This window comes from Sander lucioperca, chromosome 4 (genome assembly GCF_008315115.2).
Source record: "Sander lucioperca isolate FBNREF2018 chromosome 4, SLUC_FBN_1.2, whole genome shotgun sequence".
Classification (NCBI taxonomy): domain Eukaryota; kingdom Metazoa; phylum Chordata; class Actinopteri; order Perciformes; family Percidae; genus Sander; species Sander lucioperca.
Window position 1 is genome coordinate 10,050,358 of NC_050176.1, and position 27,925 is coordinate 10,078,282.

The window sequence follows — 27,925 nt, forward strand, 5'->3', positions numbered from 1 at the left end:
GACGTGGTGGAGTCACACGTTGAGCACCGCCCCGAATGCACATTGCAGTGAGTGACAGTGAGGGGAATTTGCCTAGATGCACGTTGGCTAGCAACCGCTGGAAACCAGTAAATGGAACCACGGATTGTTTCAGCATGAGATGAAGACAGCGCCTCTGGATAATTAAAGGTAATTGTCCTCACGCGGGAATCCGCAACAGTGTAACTTAATAACGTTACAATCTAAATAGATAAAGAGGAATTGATAACTTCAGTGTGAGGTGGGGTTCGCCAGCTAACGTCAGCTAACCTTAACTGCTAGCTAACGTTTAACGTTCAGTCAGTATGAGTGATGATGGTTTGGGCAACGTGTCCCAAACAGCAGTATAACACGACACTGATGTTGATATGGTGATGGTGAGCAATGGTTTTATTCCTTGCCGGGCTTGTCAACGAGCTAGCCCATCCTAGCATAACTTTAGAGCTAAGGTCAGATCGCAGCGTTGAAACGTCCACCGCGACGAGCGAGAAGTAACGTTAGCGGAGGAAATGTTGCCTGATTTGTTAGCTTAATGTTTGTTAAAACAGCTAAAAAAAAACCCCAGACTAAATCAGGTGTTTGTCATAAACTGCTGAAATTGAACCTTTACCGTTAGCTTACAAACTTTTCTGCCAGCACAAAGACACAAAGATGCCTCTGTGCTACAGGGACCGAATAACAAGGAGACGAGCATCATAAAAATACATATCTTCTGATATAGCTAGATGGCTAAGTTGGCAAGCTACCCAACTGCAAAATAATGCAGTATGTCTTTGTGTTACGTAACCTTAACGTTACATGGCACTATTGTTCGACTCCGTTTCATCTTTAGCATTAACGGTACTGCTTTGATTCTGGCTTATGGTTATACTAACATCTATGTTAACGGTATATTGTTCTGTTCACAAGTACATATTGCGTTATCAACATCATTTTCAGTTAAAGGAATACTTTGCCGATATTCAACCAACTTTCTCTCATAATAATGTTGGTGTTATGTGTAAATTAACTGTTAAATTCCCTCCATCTTACCGGTGCTCAAATTTCCCTACTCACAGAAAAACTCCAAGTGAAGCCAAAGGCGTCACTTGGAGTTTTTCTGTGAGTGTTTGTGCTAGGCCGGGCCGTTTACTACTAGCTATGGGGCTGTGAATCTTTTGGTATCTCACATTCCGATTCTTTGGTCTACGATTCAAACGATTCCCGATTCAAAATGAATTATCGATTCAGTACATAGAGGTGCTACTGCTAATTTCTAATTCTGAATCTAGTTTCAAGTTATTTATTGTCAGATGCAAAACACAGAAGCAGTAGTTGAATCTTGGGTCTCATGCATTTGCATTGTTGGAGGGAGCCTGCAATGCTAATAAAAGTTGTATAAAACAAAATCACAAGTTGAAAAAATCTAAACGAGAATCTAAGACATGAAATTGGAAAGTGTGTAATAGGATTATGGAGTTTTTATATTTGAAAACGTTTTATCAACTGACTCCACTCTGCTGTCACATCTCTAGCTCTCTCACCCAAGTGAGGGAGTGGTTCCGCTAACCTTGATGTAAATATGCAAATTAATTAAAAGAATGCACAGGCAGTTTAGTGATAGAAAATCCTGAGTTCTGTTTGTCTGAGACCGAGACAAGACAGATAAAAATGAGTACTACTACACTGACGGCGGCTATTAAGCCAGCTCAGCTGACCGGAAGTGCTCGCAGGCCAGGTTGAGACTATAAACAAAGTCTCATAGGAGTTTTACGGCAGCCAACATCCACAAGGTTGCATTGCTGTCACCTTCTGGAACTAGTCCATTACTTTACCGTGACAATTCAGTCTGATATTAGGCAATATCTAGGTTATTTTGTAGGGGGGGAGTTGCGGATCGATTCAGAATCTTAGAAGATAGCAATCAGGATTCTTACATGAATCGTTTCTTTTCTCCAACACCCGTAGTAACTACAGACTGTTCTTCTGCACAGGGTCACAAAGAGTATCTGATCCAGAGAGAGAGCGGCCCCTCTATCGCCTTCTCAAGCTCAGACCGAACTCGGATGAAACTGTAAAACTACACGACGCTGATCGAATATAAACAATGATTATATTACTGTGTTGCCTATTTCTCGTCCAATTTTTTTTTCAGAAACATATTTTCATCTTATCGTTTAACTGTTATACGAGATTGTTTGCTACCATCCGGCCGCCCTTCTGTGTCAAAATGGACGAGGTTGACAAGCTCATATTACATCACCCACCAGCAGGAGCATTTATTGGTTCGGTGTGTTCTGGTAGTTGTAGGTTTTCTACCTTTTGAGCTTAAGGAAATATCACAGCTTCTTTTCTGTTTTCTCTGGTCATGTAGCACCACTTTCAAAAGTTTTCCCCCATTCTACTGCATAGATGGACCATTTTTATGCAAAGACCCTCTTTCCAACGTTAAAATACTTCTTTAATTCAGCAGAACATTATCTAAGATTGGTTAGGCCTGTTTTTTGTAATTTGAATTAAAGCAACACCAAAGCACTTTTCCTCTTCGTTCCCCCTACAGGTTGGAAGCGGAGTTGTCCATTACCGTTCTCATTCGAACTACAGATCCGCCACCCGATCTGGCAAACTTTCATAGTTTTAGCCGATAGAGGGCCGCAAAGCGAATGCAGAAGTGCCGTTCACCCTGTTACGAGTTGATGAACCACTGAAACGATTTTGGAAACATTATTTTAAGGTACAAAAGAATCTTTGGTGTTGCTTTAATGAGTGTTGACAAGTAGAGCTGCAAAGATTAATCAATTAGTTGTCAACTCTTAAATTAATCGCCAACTATTTTGATAATTGATTAGTCGGTTTGAGTAATTTTTTAAGACAAAAGTGAAAAGCGACTGTGACAGTAAACTGAATATCTTTGAGTTGTGGACAAAACTAGACATTTGAGGACGTCACCTTGGGCTTTTGGGATACACTGATCCACATTTTTAACCATTTTCTGACATTTTATAAACCAAACAACTAATCGAATAATCGAGAAAATAATCAACAGATTAATCGACTATAAAAAATAATCGTTAGTTGCAGCCCTATTGACAAGAGATCCAGGTGGTTCCTCACAGGAGTTACCAAAAGCTTTGCTTTTAGGTGAACATTAGGTGACAGTATTAAGATACATGAATAAGACATACCTTCATTTTTATGTCATTTATAGAGCCTCAACTGTAACACTGTACAAAGATATTTTTTCATGATGCTTGATTGTTATCTTAAAGCTATGTCTTTATAAGTTTAGTAAAGCAGATATCAGTCCTGAAGGTGAGAAATAAAATGTTATATGAGGAAAACAAATTGATAACTATAACTAGGCCTACTCCAAGTTAAGAGTAAATCATCAAATCAGTAAATCATAATTAGCTAGTTAACAGGGAATTTGGGTTGAAAGACTAATTATAGGGAATCTGTTTCTTATAAGAGAATTTGGGGAGCTTATGATGTTGACTTAATGGTCAAACTCGGACTGAACTCGGTGGGGATGCAGGTTCAGGGCATAGCTCATGGTCTGTGGCTTCGTTTGCTCTTTGAGTGAATCTACATTGTGACATCAGTGTTTGATATGGTATTACCTCTGTCCTTTGTGTACCAGGATGTTGCACTGTGTCAACACAGCAGTTGAACCAGTCCACTTATTTATATTTACAGCTGGCTTGTAGTGGTGGTGCAAATATTGCATCCTCATGTCAAAGACACGAATGCAGTAGGCCTATGTGTGCTCACAATCACTTTATTTTTTAAAGGTTATTTTCATTTGTTATTAATCCGCTCTATTATTTTCTTAAGTGCTTGGTCTATAAAATTATGATAAATGCTTTTCACAATTTTCCAAAGGTGACATCTTAGATTACTTTTTTTGTCCCTTTAAATGAATGTAAACATCTTGGCCTAAGGGCAACACTCAAGCCTGATGGATTTATGACTGTTTTAAGGCTCTGGCACACCATGCAGAACTAGTGGCAACTAAGGCCGACTCTGGTGGCGCCCCACATCACTTTAGTCTCTGCCTGCAAATTGCACTTGAATACACCGCAAAGACTACAACCGATGGCCAACTGCCACGTACGTTCTGCACCTGCGTGAGAGGAAATAACTCTCTATGCCAGCATGTGGCGGTAATCTATTTGTCATTTAAAAAAGGAAACCGGATACAAACGTTGCTATGATACTTAAATGCTACAACTAAACGGCGCTTGCCTGAATCGAAAGATAGCTAACCAGACTGTCCATTTCCAGGGCTGTGATCCGTTTTCTTGTCAAATAAGTCTCCCTGCTGTGGGGAGCGGAGGGACCGAGCGGAGGGCCCACTGTGGCGCTGGCAAGTTAGCTAACGTTAGTTTGCTAATTCCACACAACATGCGCCATTATGGAACCCACCCAACTTCTAGGCAAGCCCCGCCCTTCAATAGCATTCACACGCTGCTATTGGCCAGGCGTCCATGCTTACGCTAGGTAACGTAACCCGATTTGTTCAGGTCCTATCCCCTGACCAATCGGCTATCCTAACCTTAATCACTCGAGGTCAATGCCTAACCCCAACCTATCAGCCTGCTTCTTAGGGCGGGACTTCTTAGGGCGGGACTGATGCAGTCAACCTGGCCCTCCACTACATCCTCCGGCACCTGGGCTCCGCAGGAACCTACGCCAGGATCCTGTTTGTGGACTTCAGCTCTGCCTTCAATACCATCATCCCGGCTCTGCTTCAGCAGAAACTCTCCCAGCTTGGTGTGCCTGACTCCACCTGCAGGTGGATCACTGACTTCCTGTCTGACAGGAAGCAGCATGTGAAGCTGGGGAAACACGTCTCCGACTCACAGACCATCAGCACCGGATCCCCCCAGGGCTGCGTTCTTTCTCCTCTGCTCTTCTCCCTGTACACCAACAGCTGCACCTCCAGTCACCAGTCCGTCAAGCTTCTGAAGTTTGCGGACGACACCTCCCTCATCGGACTCATCTCTGATGGAGACGAGTCCGCCTACAGGTGGGAGGCTGACCACCTGGTGACCTGGTGCAAGCAAAACAATCTAGAGCTCAACGTTCTAAAGACAGTGGAGATGGTTGTGGACTTCAGAAAGAACCCAGCCTCACCTGCCCCCATCACCCTCTGTGGCTCCACAATTGACACTGTGGAGTCTTTCCGCTTCCTGGGAACTACCATCTCCCAGGACCTCAAGTGGGAGCTGAACATCAGCTCCCTCGTCAAGAAAGCACAACAGAGGATGTACTTCCTGCGGCAGCTGAAGAAATTCAACCTGCCAAAGACAATGATGGTGCACTTTTACACAGCCATCATTGAGTCCATCCTCACATCCTCCATCACCATCTGGTACGCTGCTGCCACTGCCAAGGACAAGGGCAGGCTGCAGCGTGTCATTCGGTCAGCTGAGAAGGTGATTGGCTGCAATCTGCCGCCGCTCCAGGACCTTTACGCCACCAGGACTCTGAAGCGTGCTGGAAAGATTGTGGCTGACCCCTCCCACCCCGGACACAAGCTCTTTGAGCCACTCCCCTCTGGCAGGAGGATGAGGTCCATTAGGACCAAAACCTCACGCCACATAAACAGTTTTTTCCCCTCCGCCACTAGCCTTCTAAACAAGGCTCGGAATCCATCCTGACTCTCTCCACACCCCACCTCTGGCTCCTCATGCCACTGTACCTACTCTGCTGTAGCGTCCCTTTTCACTACTGTTTAACTTATTTTACTATTTATTTAAATTTATTTTATCGTTATTAATACGTACTGTGTGTATATGTTTATACTTATATTGTTTATATCTTTTTATCCTTCTTATATTTGTATGTGTGACATGCTCCAACAACACCATGACAAATTCCTCGTATGTGCAACGTACTTGGCAATAAAGCCCTTTCTGATTCTGATTCTTCTGATTCTGACTTGCCTAGAAGTTACATGGGATCCATAATAACGCACACAACATGTCTTCATGCTACACTGGTTACAGAAAATGAGCCGGACAAAGTTGTCACTCATCTGGCGATAGCAATGTGGTCTGCCGGCTGGCTGGTTAGTTAGCTAGATTGCTTGCTAGGGGTCTCAGTTGTCAGTCTAGCACCAACCACGGTGCTAAGAGAGATAGGTGTACGGTCTTTATACAGTATAGGACATTATTTTATTAGTTTATTTTGTAATGTGTAGGTATGTTGATATTTTAAAAGACATGTTTATGTTAAAATAAATATACCTACACAAGTAGTTATGTATCTCGCTTTACGTTTGCCATTATGGACATAATGTGCAAAAATAGATATTCCAAAAATATTTTTTGACACTCTGTGTAGCATATTGGATTGATCAGATGAGATGGAAAAATGAGAAGAGCCTTCAGTGTGCACTCTCCCAGTCGTTTGTTTGCTTTTCTCCCTACCTTTTTTCTTCTTGTGTACTAATTTGCTTAAGCTGAACAGCCTTTCAGATGTATTGGCTATTCAGCTGACACCAATTCAACATGTTGAATCGGCCAAAAAAGGTAGACGAAGGCCGACACATGGCGACAGTGCATGACACACCGCAAAAACTAGGTCGACAGACACTCACTGTCTGCCCTACTTGGACCGAAGGCCGACGATTTTAATTATAATCTTATGCAGCAGGTCTTTGAGTTTACATTTTTATCATTTTTTTATCCATTTCCCTGAAATGAAAATATATGGCAAAGTTACTTGAACTCTTTTGGTAAATTGAGGGAAGCAGAAGCCTCTAGGTTCCTGAACTTCTTAAATAAACAACACAAGTAAAGGTGAGTCAGTGAACACGCCTATGAATCAGAGACGTGGCAGACTGCAGTAAGCTGCATCGTTTTTATGGCTTTGTCATAATTTGACCTCTGATCACAGCTGTGTGTGATAAATGTAGGCACTATAGGGTCACTTGGGACGGACCAATGAGGTGAACGCTTGCAGATGGTGCAGTCTGTTAGTACTATTAGTGACTCTGTGTAGGCGTATCTGTGTTGGTTGGTGGGAGTGTGCAGGTCTGGACAGAGACTTATTGTTACTGGGATGATTAAAAAAACGACAGGGAAAGCCAAACACTCAGCCCATAAACGTATATGGTCAAGAAGGGTTAGCCCTTATAGTTGCAGACGCCAGCTTGTGGAACTTGGCAAGCAGGCCACCCATTGCTGGGGCAACACAAGATGGTCATCCCGCCTCCTCCTGTCTGAACCCAGCATGAGGCTCAAACATGATAAGCCATGGCTGTTTCTCCAGTGTTTCTAGTCATCTAGACGTGCGCTACTCTTTTAGGTAGATGCTAGAATGTAGTCACCGAACGAGTCTCAACCAAATGTGAGCACGAGCAAGGTGGGTGGGGCCAGGCCAGATCCAGGATGTTAGTATTTACCTTATGAAACAAACATGCTTGAGTATTGTAGATCTTGTATTATTTTTCACATGCAGTTACACACTTGCCGGTTAAAAACAAAAAAAAAAGTGGCTGATAAAAAAGTTAAGTGGCTGGTAGATTTTGGAATCCACCTGCCACAGTGGCAGGTGAACAAAAAAGTGAATTTCCATCACTGGTCACGTATCTCTCTGCTGTAAGTTTTTGATGATTTCTGTTACTTCAAATGCTTTGCACAGTTCACATGTATTCTTTCTCATAGATGTGGAAGAAACTGTTTACTGTAACTTTAAGGTTCTTACTCATTTTAAAACTGAATTTAGGTGGGGCACATGCAAGGCTGTTTAAGCTGAGGCTCACACTGGGAATTTCACAAATGATTTTCTGAATCTCTGCAGATTCATTTGAAGTATATAGTTTCTGACATGTAATTTTAGGCTTGTAATTTCAGAAGAGTAAGTAGTCAGCAATGGTATATAGAGAATGTATTAGTATAGGGACTCGCAAGGCGATCTCCTGTGCTGGATGTCTAAAAGGATGCAGTGAAATGGAAAAAAATGTTTCTTCCCTTTACTCAGCCAATCACAAGCTTTAATCCAGATCAACCCAACCCCGATCTCACTCAGCCCCTCCCCCAGCTGTATGTCTGTGTCACCATTTCTCTCTCTCCTCCTTTTTCCATTCCTCTGCTGCTTGCTGGCACGTTCATGTCCTCCAATCGTTGCCTAATGCGGCTGCGCTAAAGGGAGAAATAAAAAGATAGAGGGATTAGAAAAAGAGCAGTGAGTTATTTAAACTGAGAATCCAGACGTGGGATGGAAAAGCATCCAGCTTTTTTGTGCATAGATAACCCACATGTAAGTCATCACTCTCATATTTTTTCTTTATCTCTACATCCTTCTTTTCTGTCTCACTGTCTATCATTGCCTCTCGTTTATTCTGTGTGTACTGTATCGCTGCCTGCCTCCATCGCTGTGCCATCCCCGCCTTTGCTCTCTCCATGCGTCCCTGCCCCCATAACCTAACACTGGCTGCTGTTGCTGTCTTGTGATGCTTGAGTAGAAGTCACTGGTGTTCTGAATGAGACTCAGGGTAAATACTAGGTTTTTTTGTAAATAAAAACCTAGAATAGAACAAAGAAATGGGTTTTATCTTGTTTTAACTACGTCTCACAAATACTGAAAGAATTGGTATGAGTTGGCATTCACTGTTTTAAAGGTGTGGTACACGTTAGCCACTGTTGATAGTAGTTCATTTCCATGCTTAAAAAGAGGCTGTCTAAATACTGTCTTGGCCTTCCTTTAGCTCATCTGTGAGCATTTATGGCTTATAACTGGGGTGATAAGCAAAACTATGATGTGATGATGAAGATGATTAACCACATAAAATTAAAATTCAACCAAGACTAGTAACAAAAGTAATGATTTAACAGAAGTAAAATGAAATAGCAGTGTGTCTTCAATGCATTAATGCAGGGAAACATTAGTCCTCATTATCTTTTTAATTACTGAAGAAAAAACAATTCTTTGAAGATAGATGGGCTGGTGTTGACTGGTGGCTGAATTACGTTGGCCAATGAGATAGTGTTTACATTCCACCTTAGCCAAGGGCAGTGTTTTGTTAGCAAAGGTATAGACCAATCTGGTCTATGGCACTGTAGTATTATTTATGAGGGTTTTATCTATGAAACAGTTTTGCCAAGTGTGATCAGAACTCCAAATAGAGGTTATAATGAGGGTTGTCAAAATTAACAGGATATTAACGAGTTAACGCAAATTCCTTTTAATTTTTTTTTGACGCCTTCTGTGATTTCGCTCGGTAGTTTGGGAAATCAAAGTGAAAAGTGTCTCTCGCTGTCAGTGCTTGTACATGGAGCAGACAAGTATCCTACCTAGGATCGAAGTCATTAAATATTGCATTTTCTTTTTACAGTATTGACAGTGCTTTCACACTGCTGACATGTTTGCTGCATTTATAAAGCATGCGCACCTCTCGCTTTTCGCTGGTTGCTATTTGATCGCTTCATCAAAAACGTAATTGTTCGGTAAAATTTATTTGGCTTTTTCACTTATTCGGCTGAAAACCGAAAGGTATTTTCGGGCGAATAATTTTGATTGCCGAACAGTTGGTGCATCCCTAGTTAGAGTTATAGTTATCGTTCTCGTTCTTGGTGTGGATGGCCCTTTATGGCGTTTTTCCGTTACATGGTACCTGCTCGACTCGCCTCGACTCTACTCGCCTCACTGTGTGTCCATTTTCCTTTTGCAGATTTTAGTACCGCCGCAGCGTGGCTGGTCGTCATAGCGGCGCCGCAGTAAACTGCAGTGACCTAACGTGACACACACACAGAACGTCGAAGGTGTGTTGTTGTTGCCACAGCCAGAAGACACATTTTGTTTCAAATGAAGCTGGAGGCAGCAAAAAAAAAAAACACAGCTGGCTAAACTATTTAAAAATGGCGGGTTTGTTCAGGACACCCCCCTCTGTCGCTTTCACGTCACCTTTTGGTATCGGCTCAGCTCGCTTGGAACCTCAACTGAGGTGGTACTAAAAAAAGTACCTGTTGGCAGGTACCAGGTACTTTTTTTCATAATGGAAAACCAAAAAAGGCGAATAGAATCGAGGCGAGTGGAGCAGGTACCACATAATGGAAAAGCGCCATTAGTCAGTGTCACAATGGGCCCATGACAGAATGATGATGCAACTTCTTTTATGCAAATACAGTACAACATGAAATTACTTGAATGACTAATATACAAAGAATTTCTCTGTCCACTTAGACAGAAAACAGTAGCATCCTGAATGGAATTATTACAGGTGAATGGTACTCTCATGTATACATTTCTTCCCTGTTGGCACTGATTTCTTTTTTTTTCTCCCAGAACAGGACTAATATAGGGAACGTTAACATCAAAAGGTATGATTACACTCTGATGAAATGCAATGTTTCAGGTAAAAAGAGCAGATGCACAAGTTGGGGATTTCCTCCTCTGTGTCCCCCCTTTTGGAACAATGTGTCTGACTCCAAATAAAAGACCTATATATCCCTGTGCAGTCGTTAAATTGGAATTACATTGATCCTAAGCAAGAGCCAAATAAGACGATGAGATAAAGTCAAATACATTTGTTTAATCAGTCAAGCATCGGAGTTTCAATACACCGATCTGTGTGATCACAAAGCATGCAGAGACTTTCAGAGTCATTGTCAAGTTATTGTAAAATATCCTTTTCTCATCTGTTTTTGTCATTTAACCGCAATTTACTGGGGAAATAATAATAATAATAATACTTTGGGTACATCTGCAAATTACTTAACTGTTTGTCACTGACCGTTGCCTAACGTTACCACGTCCACTTGCCGTTAAATGGTTAGCTGGTAGAGCACTACCGGCACAGGTCGGTGTAGTGACCGGCCAGTGCCGCCACGGGAACGGTTTATGCCGCTGTCACAGTGGCATATGCCATCAGCTACCAAATGCTGCTGTAGTGAGTGGCATGTGCCGCCAGGGGATTGGCATATGCCTATGTACCTATGTTTCGATCTTGGCGCTACTGAACTTCTGGTTGTCATTTTCATTTAGAAAACTTCACATTTGTTACTTGGCCCCTTTAGAAAGTATCCCTTCACGTTGTATCTCTCCTCTTTAGCCTTTAGCAGTCTGCAATTTATTTTGCCTTCTTTCCAAATCTGTAGATCTTTAACCTCTTTGGTAACAGTGTACCGTGGACGGCACACTTCGTCGCAGCGGCGGGGCTGTTACCTCCACTCATAAACTTCGTTATAACTTTTAAATCTTCAAAATATACGGTCATGCGACACAACAATTGAAAGCTTAGCCTCTCAATATTCAATTAAGCCCACACACAAAGCATAAGATGATTTATAGCAGTTGTACAACTGTAATAAAGTTGCCATGACACTGAAAAACATTGCGCAGCTAGTGTCGAGCGTCGAGTGTGTATTCATACCTTTTCATTCTCCCTTTATCCATGTCGGTGATATTGTTTTTTTTTTTTTTTTTTTTAAGGCCTAGAATCACCCTGGCTCTTGTAACATAAACTTGAGAGTGTTTCCTTTCCAATGATATCAGGCACATCCCTGAGTGTCAAAGTATATGGGAGTTGTACCACTTTTAATTTGGGTTTAGACCAAAATGCATGGAATTTCAGCCATTTCATAACAGGTTTAACGAGAGACCTGCTCACCTTGTGTCATCAATGATGACAGTCAAGTTTGACAGTGGTAGTGAACAGCATTAAAGCGTTGCCATCGTCATTTCCGTAACGTCTGTTGTGGCGCACACAAGTGCCATCCCATTGTTTCTAGTCTCATTGGCATTGGGATTCTGGTACAACCTGTTAATGATTATCAGATGGTCATGTGTCACAGACGGCAAGTTATTCTCTGATCAGTATCACGTCAGGAACATTGACTTAAGCAATACGGGATTACTGTGGTGTGACATGAATGAAATTAAGTTAAGTATGGCAGCATTCCTAAAGCAGCTGCACTCACAAGACATAACACAGTCCTTTTAAAGGACAAGGCATTTTTTTATTTGTGTTATATGTTCTTTGCTCTTCTTCGATAAAGGGCTCCGTGTTTTCCCCATTGATAAACTTAATACACCCTCTTTTGTTATTCTCTCTTTCTGAGTAGTCCCCACAGTGGGAAACCACTCATTTGATCTTTGTTTGCTCACTGTGATGTCAATGAACCTCTATTCCTATTCCCAGAAGTCCAAAGGAGTGAAATGCAGCTCCGCCAGTGGCTAAATCTAACCTCGGGAGTTTGTAAATCCCAAGCACTCAATCCCCTCTGGAATTTAAAGCAGCCATATTATGCTCATTTTCAGGTTCATAATTGCATTTTAATGTTGCACCAGAATAGGTTTACATGGTTTAATTTTCAAAAAACACCATATTTTTGTTGTACTGCACCGCTCTCTCTCACTGCTGCAGCTCCTCTTTTCAGCTGGTCTCTGTTTTAGCTACAGAGTGAGACCTCTTTTCTTCTTCTTCTTCTGTACCATCTTTGATTCCACTGCACATGCCCAGTAGCTCAGATGTAGATCATGTCAGCTAGCTAGCTCCATAGACAGAATGAGGGCGCACATGTAAGTAGTTCTTTTGTAGATTATGGTGAACTTGTGTGTGTTGTAGCAGTGCTTTGCTATTGAGAACGAGGTAGCATGCTAGCGTTAGCATGCTAACGCTAATGCTATGAGCTAATGGTTGCGGTTAGCCTGCTCGTTTCGGCGTGTGACGTCACAAGCCGTGCCAATTTTGAACAGCTCACCCAGAGACTGAAGGCAGGACACATTCAGAAACTGTATCTCACTCTAAACAGCATGGGTGGATTTTTTTCAAAGTTTGTATGTGTGTGGAAGCACCAGAGACACAACATAACACCCCAAATCCCAGAAAAAGTGTTTTTTTCATAATATGGGCACTTTAAGGTCTTGCATTGGCTCAAATGCGTACAGTGAAAATGACATCTGGAAATTGGTGTTTTATATTTAAGAACTAGACTTTGAAGGTTTAATTGGGAATCTGTTATAATGCATTCACAGCAGCAGATAGCAGCACATATTTGTAAAATGAGGATTCTCTCACCAGTTATAGTTTAACATATAGTTGGATGTTGGTATGTATACGTGACATACGGTATTGTGACATCTGCTGTTGGTGCACACTGTTGAAGGCTAAAGAGAAGACGGAAGACATTTTGACAGGTCACAGTAAGAAAACCATAGGTGTAAATAATAAAATAATGTTTGGTTCAACTGCTTCAGTTTTAGTGACCTGGTATGTGCATGCTGGCTTACTGTCTTGCTTACTGGGACTCCTGAATATAACAGAACCACTGTAAATGTTAGTAGCACCTACTTTATAGTATGTCAAGTCAAAAAAAAAACTACTGTAAAAAAGGTCTATTAAAAGTCTGGGGCAAAAAACTATGTTGTTGCAGTTTTGTGTCAGGTGTGTAACATTATCAACTAAAATCATAATTGTACCAAAGATTTTTTTGGGACTACTCAGTGATTTAATCTTGATTGCTTTACTAATGTCCCAATTTGACTGAAGTTGTTTAGTCAGGTCTGACCCTCAGATGACTCTAGCCCTCTAATATAGCAGGGAAAGGATAATGGAGATACATAGTTAAAATTAAATGGACTGACACATTTTTATGTTTATAACGTATACCAAAAAAGAAACATGGATCACCAGACGACTACAGACCTGTCACCTTGATCTCTGTGGTTACTTTTGAGCGCCTTATACTGTCCCAATTAGGGCTGCAGCTATTGATTATTTTAGTAATCAAGTATTCTACCGATTATTCCATCGATTAATCTAGTAATCGGAAAAGAAATACTTAGTAAGAAATACTTAGTAAACAGCAATAGTAAATATTTATTATTGCTGTTTACTAAAAAAAAAAAAAAAAAAGAAACCTGTCTTTTGTATATATACAAAAAGCAACATTTTTTTATTGCCAAATTCCAAGACCCTTAAAAAAAAGTACATTTTTGGTGGCCCAAATGTTAATATTTTTCACCCCCTTCCCCTTCTTGCCTCTGGCTCTTTGCACTGGATATGCAAAAGAGCTGTTCACTAACCAGAGGGTAAATGTGACTGTACAAAGCTTACAGCAGGGCTATTCAACTACACTGTTCTGGGGGACACATTTTCAGAAGCCTAACACACAGTGAGGAGAAAGAATAAAGAATGCAGACATCACCGGCATGATGACGTCATTCACGTGCATATTAAGTGGCCATGCTGGGGGGGGGGAGCCGGTTTGTCTCCGGCAGCAGCTAAGTTTCCAAAGATTATTAGCAAACAGTTACAAGCACGAGTAGCATGCTATAGGCTAGTTGTGTAAAACAGCGCGGTGGACGAGAGCAGCAGACGTTAGTTAGCTACCTTGTGTCGGGTTCGCTCCGTGGAATGGATGAGTAGACTGGATGTTTTCTACAGAGATGATGTAGCAGCATGTTTGCAGCTTAAAATGATCCCAAACTTTCTGTCGTTTTCTCTCGCCTCTCTCTTCTCTTAGACCCTCGCTATTTTCGTCTTCATTCATTTGTAATCTGGGTCGTCAGTCTTGTGTCCACAGAAGCATCAACCTGTTGTGCGCTAGTAATTATCCTCCGTGCGGAAACACAGTGAGCCGTACAACCTTAATTACATTGATTTAACGAAGCTTTGATGCAAAGAATTTTCCTTCGAGGATTTTTTGTAATCTAATTATTCAAGTTATTCGAGGAATCGTTTCAGCCCTAGTCCCAATTCAAAACCATCGCCGACCCACTCCTGTTCGCCTACAGAGCCAACATGTCTGTTGACAGTCAACATGGCCCTTCATAGGGCTGCACGATATGAGGAAAATATGCGATAACGTTGATTACGCGATAACGATATTACTTGTGAAAAACATGTTCCAATGTACTCAGTTCTGCATTTCTGCTGCTTTTAGTATTCTAATAAAATACAACAAATTGTTGAACGTTGAATTTAAAACCAATAAAAGGAAATAATTTCTAACATTCTTTTATTGAACAAATTGAACATTGAATATAAAGAGCACCACTTAAAAAAAGTGTTACATTTTAATGTGCAGTTTTCTGCTATTTTCTTTCAACTTACGCAAAAAACCTATGAGTGTCTATCGCAATATGTCGCATCCTTTTGCACTGTGTATTTTGCAGCAGCTGATATTGCGATGACGAAAAAAAAACCGATACATTGTGCAGCCTTAGCCCTTCATTTCATTCTCCATCACCTGGACTCCTGAGGAGCCTATGCCATGATCCTGTTTGTGGACCTTATTGTAGCTCTTCCTCTGATCCTATCTTCCCGGCTCTGCTGAAGGACAAGCTCTCCCACCCGCACATGCACAACTCCACCTGCAGGTGGATCACAGTCTTCCTGTCTGACAGGAAGCAGCATGTAAAGCTGAGAAACATGTCTCTGACTCTCAGACCATCTGCACCAGTTTGCTTAAAGAAGGCATTATTTGCCCTCTGCTCTTCTCCCTGTACACCAACAGCTGCACCTCCAGTCACTAGTCAGTTCGTCAAGCTCCTGAAGTTTGCGGACGAAGCCACCCTCATTGGACTCGTCTCTGGCTGGGTTGAGTCCACCTACAGGTGGGAGATTGACCACCTATAGGTGGGAGATTGACCACCTGGTGACCTAGTGTGGACAGAACAACTTGGAGCTAAACACTCTGAAGACGGAGGTGAAGAAGTGGAGGTGGTTGTGGACTTTAGGAAGGACACAGCCCCACCCGCCCCCATCACCCTGGGTGACTCCCCAGTCAACATTGTGGAATCCTTCCGCTTCCTGGGCTCCCATCATCTCCCAGGACCTCAAGTGGGAGCTGAACCTCAGTTCCCTCATCAAAAAAGCAAAACAGAGGATGTACTTCCTGCAGCAGCTGAAGACGTTCAACTTGCCAGAGACAGTGATTGGTTACTGCTACACTGCCATCACCAAATCCATCCTCATCTCCTCCTTTACCATCTGGTACGTTGCTGCCACTGCCGAGGACAAGGGCAGACTGCAGCGTATCATTCGCTCTGCTCAGAAGGGGATTGGCTTCAATGTGCTGTTCCTTTCAGGGCCAGTACGTCCAGGCCCCTGAGGTGGGAAGGAAAGCTTGTGGGCAACCCCTCCCACCCTGGTCCCACAAACCTTTTGAGTCACTCCCCTCTGGAAGAAGGCTGCAACAGGACCAAAACCTCACTTCACAAAAAATGTTTCTTCCCATCTCCAGCCGGCCTCATCAACCAGGCCCAGGACCTGCACTGACACAGACTATGCATTACATTAACAAACACCTGGACTATTCTCTCTGTACATTGCACATATTCTCTGCACTTTTTCACATCCCCTAATCAATATTTTTTGCACATCCTGCACTAAACTGTACAGCTTTCTCATTCTAAAACATATATATTTGTTATAGTATTTTTTCATATTTGCATTGTAATTTTTTATTCTATTTATGTTCTTGACTGTTGCAGTAATTTGCCGTTATTTTTATTTCCTCTTAATATGTTGTATGCACCAACACCAAGGCATATTTTCCTCGTAAGTGAAAATCTACTTGATCTCCTACCGTGCCCCTTATCTGTGGAATGGCCTCCCACTACATGTTAAAGAAGCTCTCAGTTGACATTTTTAAAACTAGATGGAAAACCCACCCACTACTCATTATACTACAGCCAACCATAACACACCATCCTTTCTGCGTCCTTTACAAACAAACCTTTTCACTTATTGTCTAAGGTTGCTGGTTTTGTATTGTTTATTATAATACTGTTCAATTGTTTTCTTGCTGTCTGTTATTTTTGTGTTCCTCTAATTGTAAAAATCACTGAGACCTTAATTTCCGGTTTCAACAGTCTGGTCCGGTGAATGAGGCTAAACCTCTTTGCTAACCAGTTCAAGTGGCATTTGTCACTGCGGCCCCATTTATGCAAATTTAAAAGTAGCCTACATTAGCAACCTGTGCTGATGCTGTCACAACGCCAAATCTCCCTAGTATTGCAAGCAGTGTTGTGCAGTAGGGTTACTAGTGTAAGTACTTATCAGTAGCGTTGCAGTTTCTTGATCAAATAGCTTTTCAGTAGCTTAGCTCTTTTTACTGATCAAGTAAAGTTGTAAAGCGCGGTAGTGTCCACACAATCTTCATTTCCCCGAGCATTCTGAAGCTCTAGCACAGTGAAACTTTCTGCTGCGTTCTGAAATCAAACTGCTGAGGATCAGTGAAGCCACCGCTGTTATACAGAGCCAGTGTCTGACGGTCTGACAGTACTTTACTGCCAAGCAGCGGAGATCACATTTTAGAAGTGGTAGGATCATCTTTTAGTGGACTGCTACATAGCTGAAGAAGGCCCGGACCAATTAAAAGTGTCTAGGGTAAGTTTCGATCTGTGTTATAAATCTGTGCTGTACTGTTTCCTGGAAGATGGTTTAACTGAGAAACATAAAGAACTGATGCAGCTGATCATCCTCAGAAGACCAGAAGTACAATTGTTTTAAAACAGATAGCAACACTGTGTGCAAGCAGGTGCTCTCTCTCCTCCGAAGGAGTAGATCTATGGACAAAGACAAGCTCCTTCCATGGAACAAGCTGAATTTATCTCACAGCACTTTATAAAAGACTTTACGCACTTGATGTCTTTATTATAGGGCTGTCAGCATTAACGCGTTAATCGCGATGCGATTAAGGGCCGAGCATAATGCGTTCATTTTTTTTAATCGTATTAATCGCATGCCGCCATTTATTAATTTATTTTCACTTCACTCGGCTTTGCGTCGTGCCTAACAGGCTACTATTTTGCCATACTTTCTCGTAACACATCCTGCTGCTGCAGGAATAGCAACGCGGATTTCGGTGCCTCATTCTGGTGCCACTGATATGTCTGCGCTTCTCTCTGATGCTCTGAAACAGACGTTACAGGCAACAGAAACATTGCTAAACATGACGCTAGTTAACACTATACTCGACAGCAGCTAACGTTAGCCTACCGCTAGCTAGTTAACACTATACTTGACAGCAGCTAACGTTAGCCTACCGCTAGCTAGTAGCTGGATTAAACACGGTTACAATGCTGACAGCTAACGCTAAACGGTGTAAAGTGTGACTGTATTTCACTGTAGAGGATTCAACACCGGGGTGTAACAATCTGTAGCTGCCGTTGTCGGAAAAACACAGACGGTGCGTTCAATGAAACTGGTAATTTACAGCCTTGTGGTGCATTCAAAGTTGTTGTTAAATGCCCTTTTCCCATATGGTGGTTGTTTTTGTCATTCAACAGCTATTTACTAGTGAAATAAGTTATTGTTATAGTGATTACATTATTATTAAACATTTAATTTTGACCACATGGCCTTAGCAATAAACAAGCCGTTTGTCAGGGACCCAGCAGTTAAACAAGAGGAGTCACAAGAGGATTTCAAAAAAGGTTTTTTTTTATTTTACCCACAAAATCATTACAACAAAATAAAGATAAAGTTTGGGCCCTTAAAAGAGGTCAAACGAACAAACCGAACTTAAGCTCTGAACATAACAAACTCAAAAATACAACTGACCTCCTATAAGAGAAACAAAAGGGACTTATATACTGGCTGATCAAACCAGGTTTGACACCCAGGGGAAGACTAACAATAACACTAATACATAAGCTACAAATAACAAAAAAAACAACTAAACACTTATTCCAAAAGAAATGTAATCTTAATTAACATTAACCGAATAAATGTACTAGATACAACACAAATCAAAACTCAAATATCTTGGGAAAAAATAAAGCTACACCCCAGACATAAGTAGTGGTAGAGTCCAATTTGGCCACCACCCCTTTAAAGCTGCTGTTGTTCCAGACGCTACCCCTTTGTCCCAGCAGCCTGCATGCCTCACTCCAGGGTGTGGAATCCGCAACACTGGTAATCTCAAAAGAAAACCGTTATAGCAAAAAGACAATCCAAAGCTAATAAAGTATATATGTAAACCAAATCCAGTGTCTTGTACATTATTTAAACTAAATAACTGTTTACAACAAAATATATAATGTGTCTGAAAATATATAGAAACCAATCTTAAGGAAAACAGCATGAACTAAGATAAATGTTAGTGTATGAAGTTACCGCCTTTTAAGATGGCTGTGTGGCCACAGCTGTGGCCATCACACCGTTCTTTAATGTTGCCAACTGTTTAGTACCCTTCTTTTTTTTTTAAACTTTCTCAAAAAGTATCGATTCAGGCACCGTTAAGGCACCGGTACCATTTTAAAAGTACCGCTCTAGCACCGGTATCCAAACCAAACAATACCCAACCCTAATATTGACTCTAGATTCAAATTATTGACTAGATTAAATATATAATAAAGAAATACAAATCTTAAAATCAAGTTCATAAAGTCACTTTCTTTGCATTCATTTGATTCCCAATCAAGATACACTGGTAAGAATTGCTTTCCATTGTTAATATGTACTTAAAAACAGTTCTGAAATGCAAAATAATAGAATTTTAATCATGTGATAAAACATGCGATTAATCGCGATTAACTATAGAAATTCAACAATTAATCGCGATTAAGAAAATTTAATCATTTGACAGCCCTACTTTATTATACTTTACACATTATGCACTGGTTTGCACATGTTTATTTAACAATATAACGTGGCCTGCTGTAGGCTTTTTATGAACTTGTACTGCGTAAACTTTAATAAAGGTCTTCAAAAAAGAAACTGCGCATGTTCTGTTTGTTTACTAGCAATTTAATTTGTTTTTGTGATGACAAGATTATATATGGCAGAGTTAAAGAAGAAGAAAAAAACTAAAACCGAATGTCATTTATGGGCTTCAGTCCTTATCAATTTCCTCCTGTCATGTGACCATAGTGTAACAGGAGTATGACCTTCACCTTGCCATGCAAAGCACTGTCCCATAGCATGTTTCCCACCTCTGAACAAATGTGTCAGCATGTGTTCTTTATGTGAAATGCAAAACATTTTTAGTGTAGTTTTGTTGTGTTTCCATGCTACAGCATCTGCATATTCGGTGAGTACGACCTGCGGGTTAGAGTGTTGAAAATAATGGATAATATTATGCTTTACAAACCCATTACTGGATCTCACCCTCTCTATTGTGATTGTTTTCCAGGAGTTATACTATCTAAGAATGCTGAGGAGCAGAGAAAAGATGGAGAGGAAAAAGATGGAAGAGGAGAATCAGGTATAAAAATAATTTATTTGGAACATTATCATTCTCAAGTTGTTGAGATTCAGAAATATGTATATAAAGTCTTTATGCATGACAATTATAGTATTCCTGTAATAACAAATAAGCTTCAAGGAATGTGCTGTCACTCAATTACACCCAGACGACGTGTGTGTGTGTGTGTGTGTGTGTGTGTGTGTACCTCCATTTGGTGTAGTGCAAGAGGAAGTTGAGGGTGTGTGTGGCGACATGCAACAGAGCCGACTATTCCAAGCTGGCCCCCATTATGTCTGGGATCAAAATGCACCCTGACGAGTTTGGACTGGAAGTTGTGGTGCTTGGCTCACATCTCATTGATGACTATGGGTATGAAAAACTGGCACGACGACGTCCTTCTAAAAAAAGCTTGTTGCAGATGTCCCAAATCAGTAGTGTATAAATTAGGGATTGACCGATACTGTTTTTTCAAGGCCGATACCGATTATTAGTAGTTAATGAAACCGATAACCAATATTTGGAGACGATATCATACGATATTTACAGGGAAAATTTAAATCTTTAATTCAAAATTAGGATTTTGGATGTTACAAACTCCAGCACAAAACTTGTTTAAATGCTTTAAGCAATTATTTAATAAATTAGAAACTTTCAGCATTATACGGTAAAGGTCAGATAGTGTTGTGGGCGGGACATTAAGTCAGACTCAGTGGTGAGTGAAGTGGAGCAGATACACAGACAGAGCTGTAGCGGAGCCAAAGTAGCGCACTTTTTAATTAATTAACTTAATCTGTAAACTGCCAAAAACCAACCCAATAATCGTCCAGGGCCGATAATCGGACTATCCCTAGTATAAATTGTAATGGACGCAATAGCCAACACAACAGACCATAATCACCTACAGGTGTTCAATGGGTTTAGATCGGCATTCATTGTGGATCTCTACTCATTTGTTTAGGTTTCTCCTTTAATTTGTCTTTTCCTACTTCCCGCTCTGCAGGAACACTTTTCGTATGATCGAGCAGGATGACTTTGACATCGGCTCTAAGCTCCACACCATAGTCAGAGGAGAAGATGAGGCAGCCATGGTGGAGAGCGTTGGGCTGGCCCTTGTGAAACTCCCTGATGTACTACAGAGGCTGTGTCCCGACATCCTCGTCATCCACGGTGACCGTTTTGATGCACTGGCCCTAGCAACTGCTGCAGCGCTGATGAACATTAGAATACTTCACGTGGAGGGAGGAGAGGTGAGGAGGTGGGGCTCTCAAATATAGGGGAGAAGTTCTACTGTGATTAATCTAGTCCTATGTTTTAATTTATGTCACACTACACACAGTGTGTGAACTGTTCGGTTATATACTTTTTCTTTTTAAGTGGTACAGTGAACAATAATGGATTAAAGGAATAAATGACAAATGATTGACACTGCAGGATTTTTAGCTTCTTTTACAATCAGAGCTTTTAATCCGATGACACCGTCTGTAAGGCGTTCTGGTGTAAAAAAACTCTGTAGTAATTGTTACCAAATGACATGAAACATCTCTATTCTCCCTTTTTCTCAGGTGAGTGGTACAATTGATGACTCAATCCGCCACGCCATCAGTAAACTGGCCCATTACCACGCCTGCTGCACGCGCGGGGCAGAGCAGCACCTCATCGCCATGTGCGAGGACCACTCTCGCATCCTGCTGGCTGGCTGCCCTGTATACGATAAGCTGCTGTCAAGTAATCACAGAGACGACTACATGGATATCATCAAGAGCTGGCTGGGTACGTGAGGATACAGTCATGGGACAGAAATGCAGCGTGAGACATTAGAGTATGTTTGTATGTCATGCGCGGGGTGTTTATACATGTTGCATGTTGCAGGTGACGAGTCGCAAGAGTCTGAATACATTGTGGCTTTGCAGCACCCAGTTACCACTGACATCCAGCACTCCATTAAGATCTATGGCCTGATGCTGGATGCCTTGCTGTCCTTCAACAAAAAGACCCTCATCCTCTACCCGAACATTGATGCCGGTTAGTTTTGCTTACTGGTCCCTTTAGCCCCTACTTGTTTTTCCAGGCTATGTTTTCCTCTATGTGAGTGTTTTGTCATGTAGGATGACAAACACGTTTGGATTGGAGATTGTTGTACATTTGTGAAATTGTATTAATTTAATGAATACATGCATGTACAGTATGTCACTTGACCTGTCCCTTATGTAAACAGGAAGTAAGGAGATGGTGCGTGTGATGCGAAAGAAGGGCATCGAGCAGCACCCCAATTTCCGGGCGGTAAAGCACATTCCCTTTGAGCAGTTCATCCAGCTGGTGAAGCACGCCGGCTGCATGATCGGAAACAGCAGCTGTGGTGTACGAGAGGCAGGGGCCTTTGGCACGCCTGTCATTAACCTGGGAACAAGGCAAACTGGCAGAGAAACAGGTATGTATGACAGAAAATGTGATTATAGTTACCTGCTGCCTCTGCCATAATTATGGTCCTGATTTGCTCTCTGACAGAGGAAGGTCAAGAGATGGATTAAATCACTAATGATGCGTCACTCGTGTTGAAATAAGGTGCAGTTCTGCAAAAATTGTTACATTTGGTCACAGGGCGTTTTTAGACTTGTGTGTTCATGTAGACGGTTTGTCATCTGACACAAGTCATTGTTGTTCTAAATATTAGAGGATTGTGGCAGCTGGAAGATAAACATGCTGCTACGGTATTGTTAGCAATACAAAGCAAGCATTATGTTCTGCCTCAGGTCTTAACAACCGTGTTGATGACTTTTCCCTCTCCACCAGGTGAAAATGTTCTACATGTCAGAGATGCCGACACTCACAACAAGATCTACCACGCTCTGGAGCTGCAGTTTGGAAAGAGATACCCCTGGTATGACCAATGTACTGCCTGCCTGTCTCACCGGGCCTTTGTCTTCCAGTTGGTCTCTTGTAAATTATTTTTTAATCTCTCTGAACTCTAGTTCCAAAAGCATTGATTCTTTAATGTGAGCATACACGTTTGCTCTGGCTATTATTAAGGCTTACCACAACAAGTCTAGCCTTTATAGTACAACAAGCAAAATTTAAAATGTCTACTTTATATTTAGTTGTATTTACTGAGCCCCCTTCCAATGACTTAGACAAAGATTTTAAATCACTAAGCCACTGTCTCAGTCAAACTCGCTGCTCGTCTTCCTTAACAAAGGAGCAAGCCGCATAACTTTTCTAAATAGTCTGACTGTCTGGCAGATTCTTTCTATTAGTCGAAACGGTGTTTAAAAAATGTAATAAATAAATAATTTCACACATTCTCTGGCTAATGCACAAGGAGTATTGGGGTCTGAAATGAGAGTAAACTTGGGGCCATAACAGCCTTTAAAAAGTATTTCATGCTGTCAGAGAAAAAATGTCTACCTCAACATTAATCATTGAGATGTGATCATTAGTGCAACAGTTTTAGCCCGTAGAGATCTGTGTGCAATGTTGAATTTAAGTATAGGATTGATGCCCTTTATTACTTAGAAGTCATGTCACCATGTTTACACCTTACAGATCCTAAAACATGCCTTTCAGGGTTCATACGTTTTGAAAAAACCTGGAAAAGTTATGGAATTTAAAAAATGCAAATTCCAGGCCTGGAAAGGTTTTGGAAACATAAAAAGACCCAGAAAGTTTTGGAAAAGTCATGGATTTTATTTTTTTTTTAATAATATGTGATTAATAAATGTATTTCACGTCGTCCTGACCTCACCGTTCTATTCGGGGCGCGATATTACGAATCCATGAACCACATCAATTGTCATTCATTTTATTGTTAAACCTCTGAGGGTAAACTTTAACACAGATTTGTATTCTTACTGTATAATGTCGACTGACATTTTTAGGAATACATAGTCATGGAAATTTGCCGAAAAGTCATGAAAAAGTTACGGAAAAGTATTGGTTAAAATGCGTATGATCCATGGCCTTTGTCTTTCCATGGTTTTCTGTTTTTTAAAAGTAAGTGTTTTTCATTAGCTCTAAGATTTATGGCGATGGCAATGCAGTTCCTCGTATTCTCAAGTTTTTACGGGCTATTGACCTGAATGAGCCCCTCCAGAAGACTTTCTGTTTTCCCCCGGTGAGAGACTGCATCTCCCAGGACATCGATCACATCCTGGAGACACAGAGCGCTCTGGCTGTTGACCTGGGAGGGACCAACCTCAGGGTGGCGATCGTCAGCATGAGGGTATGCTGCATGGACTCTGTAATCCTTTAGACGTAGCTGTTTCTCGGTTTTTATGGGCTTAAAGTATTTCCAAGCATCCCAATGCTAGGTGCCACTGCTCATGAACATATTTGTTTCTCTCTTTGGCATTATGAAGGCATTTACTTTTAAATGGTTGTCAATAAAGCTATGATTCAAATTAAAACAATAAAACCTTAAAAACATGATTTATAGGCACTAATAGCCTTATAGACAATGTGTCTTCATTGTAATTTAATTTTGCTATCTGCTACAAACCCATGCTTTTCTTTTCTTTCCCCGCCACCACTCTGTCCCTCCTCCCTTTACCACCTCCCTCTCTGTCCAGGGTGAGATGGTAAAGAAGTATACTCAGCCCAATCCAAAGACCTTCGAGGCCAGGATGCAGCTCATGTTAAAGATGTGTGCAGATGCCATGCAAGACACTGTCTGCCTCAATTGCAGAATACTCGGTGTTGGTATGAAAAAGCGCACACTCACATTAATCCAATATAATCGGCTGTGATGCTGACAAACACGATATAAAACTATAATCTCTCATCTACATTTTAGGAGTGTCCACTGGCGGGCGTGTAAATCCCCAAGAAGGTGTGGTCCTGCACTCCACAAAGCTGATCCAGGAGTGGTCTTCAGTGGACCTGAGAACACCCATCTCCGACGCCCTGCACCTACCCGTCTGGATCGACAATGACGGCAACTGTGCTGCGTTGGCTGAAAGGAAGTTTGGTCACGGCAAGGGGGTGGAGAACTTTGTCACTGTCATCACAGGAACAGGTGAGTCAGGATTTTCATTCATTAAATAATATGGCCATTCTTTATCAGTGTAAGCAGGGTAGGTGCAAGTAATAACATTTAATGAAGCCATCATAGTATTGTTTTACAACTGTATTTTGGATGAAAGGAGCATTATCTTCTTTAAAAAAAAAATGTCTGCAGTTTGACATAATTCTTGATCATAGAGCAGCTATATTATACAGTAGTATGTTATACAGTAAATGCAGTCCATTTAGATCTGGTCTTTCTGTGGACACATCTAGGCCGATCAAGACATTTTTAATTCTCCAGTTTGGTGCCTAAGGAAGAATAAATAAGGAATCCTCTACTGTCATAGTATGTGTATCAAACTGTGAGCCCTGTATCATGAAGCAAATTGTGATCATCATTGTAGCTGTATTTGAAAGTAAGTAATTGATGAGCTGATGGTACTGACTGTCTTTTAATTACTGAGGAAGTACGTATCTTGACTCTGTGTGTAGGTATTGGAGGAGGGATTATCCATCACAATGAGCTGGTTCACGGCAGTACCTTCTGCGCTGCAGAGCTGGGCCACATCATGGTTTCATTAGAAGGCCCAGAGTGTTCGTGTGGCAGCAGAGGATGCATAGAGGCCTACGCGTCCGGCTTGGCCCTGCAGAGAGAGGCCAAAAGGCTGCACGACGGTGAGTGCTCATTGCCGAATGTATGAAGCTTCAAGGAATGTGCTGTCACTCAATTACACCCAGACGACGTGCGTGTGTGTGTGTGTGTGTGTGTGTGTGTGTGGATGCACTAATGGTTTTATGGCATGCATGTCTATTCAAATGAATCGGTGTGTGTGCATACAGATACACATCAAAGGTCTTGTGTGTGAGTGTGTGTGAATAATAAAGGAATAGTTCACCTAAAATGTTGTGTCCACTTAACACACACAGGTAGGTAAGTAGTGTAAGTAAACAGTATTTCTAGAGCGCTTTTCACAGATTGAATCACAAAGTGCTTTACATAAAAACACAATACACCATTAAAATTGCAAAGTAATGCATAAAGTGCAGATGACGCAGGCGTGAATATAGGTTGGTTAGATTTATTGGTTGGAAGAATTTTGCCTTTGCCCTTTTTTTAACTCTAAACTAAAAACTAATTTATCTTATGATTGATGACTTTGCTGAAATCTAGCAGGATGCAAAACAACCTAGCGAATTGGTTGTCATTCATAATTTACATACGAATACATCTGACCTGTGTGGGTGTGTCTCTCAGAGGACCTGCTGAAGGTAGATGGGATGGATATGAAGCTCACAGAGCCAATCACTGCTGCCCACCTCATCAACGCAGCCAGACTGGGGAATTCCAAAGCTGACGCTGTTTTGAACAAAGGTGAGAGTACAAAGCAGAAATGCATACAAAATAAAATAACAGCAAAAAAGCCCCCTGTCATTGTAATTTTCCTGCCGCCCCTAGCCGTCCTTCAGAGGTCATACATAACTCCTCCTAAAATCTTCTACTAAAACGAGAGAAAAATCTAATTTCTATCCGTCTTCATCTTCCCCTATCCAGCCTCCACAGCGCTAGGTATTGGCATCGTTAACATCCTCCACATAGTGAACCCCACGCTGGTGATTCTGTCCGGAGTCTTGGCCTCTTACTACCAGGCCCCAGTGAAGCGCATAATCTCTGAGAGAGCCCTCGACTCTGCACAGAAAATCGAGGTTGTCACAACAGACTTGGAGGAACCTGCTTTACTTGGAGCGGCCAGCATGGTGTTGGACTATGCAACCAGAAGGATATATTGAAGGATATTGTCCTGACACTTCACACAGGACTGCTACTTTTGGAGCAATTACGCATCAACTTTTGAGTAAACGGCCGCGCATCTTCCAGTCAAAATCATCCTTACTGGGTAGGACTCACCCACTCTACTTGTAACGTAATGCGATGGAATGGGTGGATGGAAAAGTCTGTCATTATAGAAATCTTGTATCAGATGTGACCAAACTATTGCTGAAACATTCTCCTGCAGCTTCCTCTCGATCCTCCTTAATTGCTTGCTATCTCACTTTTCTTTAAATCTTGTATGGAGTTTTCATTCTCAATTTGATTCGTTTTCAAGATAAGGGTAACTGTAGTTATTATTTTACATTTCCATGTTTTGTTATGAAGAAAAATTATTTAAGGTGTAGGGGGGAAATGGAAGTACATGAAGGGTAGTTGGTGATTAGGCCTGCACGATTCGGGGAAAAAATATGAATCACGATTTTTTAGCTTACAATTGATATCACGATTCTCTGCCACGATTTTTTTTCTCACGAAGTGTAATGTTTATTGCACACATGAACCATGACAAAACAAAAGAAATTGGCAGTACCAAACATAGATTTTTTTTTTGGCACCTATTGCGCATCACCACAAGCCCGTAAACAGAGGCTTTAATGAATGAAGAAAATAAAGTACATACTGGCCATTTAAGTACAGTAGGCTACCAAAAATAGTGACATAACACATTGAACTAAATATGGCCCTGATACAGGCTCTATCTGAACTCCTTGAACATGTCTTTACATAATTAAAACATGTTAATCAACATGCTACAGCTTCAGTCTCTAGAGAAATGGAGTATGTTAATTGCCAATGTAAGTACAGTATCAAAAACAGAATGATTTCTTAGCACACTCTTTAACTGCTTGCCTTTTATGTCTTCAGCTGTCCTATCAAAATAAAGGCCGAAAATGCCCCCCAAAAAAAGTCATTTAAAAATTAAATCGCGAACAGGGGTGAATCGAGATCGCGA

The 27,925-nt window shown here is 41.3% G+C and overlaps 1 protein-coding gene and 1 long non-coding RNA gene across 6 annotated transcripts in view; one reads left to right on the forward strand and one right to left on the reverse strand.

Annotated features, from left to right (window-relative positions):
* On the forward strand, nt 1-26,940 carry gne (glucosamine (UDP-N-acetyl)-2-epimerase/N-acetylmannosamine kinase). 5 transcript variants are annotated; one of them, XM_031289324.1, is made up of 15 exons: nt 64-168; nt 19,975-19,999; nt 20,087-20,162; nt 20,365-20,513; nt 21,145-21,391; nt 21,707-21,914; nt 22,014-22,166; nt 22,360-22,572; nt 22,935-23,022; nt 24,150-24,360; nt 24,707-24,836; nt 24,931-25,152; nt 25,635-25,817; nt 26,398-26,514; nt 26,695-26,940. In XM_031289324.1, exons 3-15 carry the CDS (start codon nt 20,109-20,111, stop codon nt 26,928-26,930), a joined length of 2,211 nt encoding a protein of 736 aa, XP_031145184.1. In that variant the 5' UTR covers nt 64-168; nt 19,975-19,999; nt 20,087-20,108; the 3' UTR covers nt 26,931-26,940. The 5 variants fall into 5 exon arrangements, with proteins under 5 accessions (XP_035856665.1, XP_031145183.1, XP_031145184.1 ...); XM_036000773.1 differs by lacking the exon at nt 64-168 and adding an exon at nt 8,145-8,265; XM_036000772.1 differs by lacking the exon at nt 19,975-19,999 and having other exon boundaries at nt 1-160; nt 20,083-20,162.
* Nucleotides 10,282-27,925, reverse strand: part of LOC116042921 — a 19,095-nt gene continuing 1,451 nt past the window's right edge. Inside the window, exon 2 of the long non-coding RNA XR_004103344.1 lies at nt 10,282-10,409. This is a non-coding gene — a long non-coding RNA (uncharacterized LOC116042921). The remainder of the gene's footprint in view (nt 10,410-27,925) is intronic.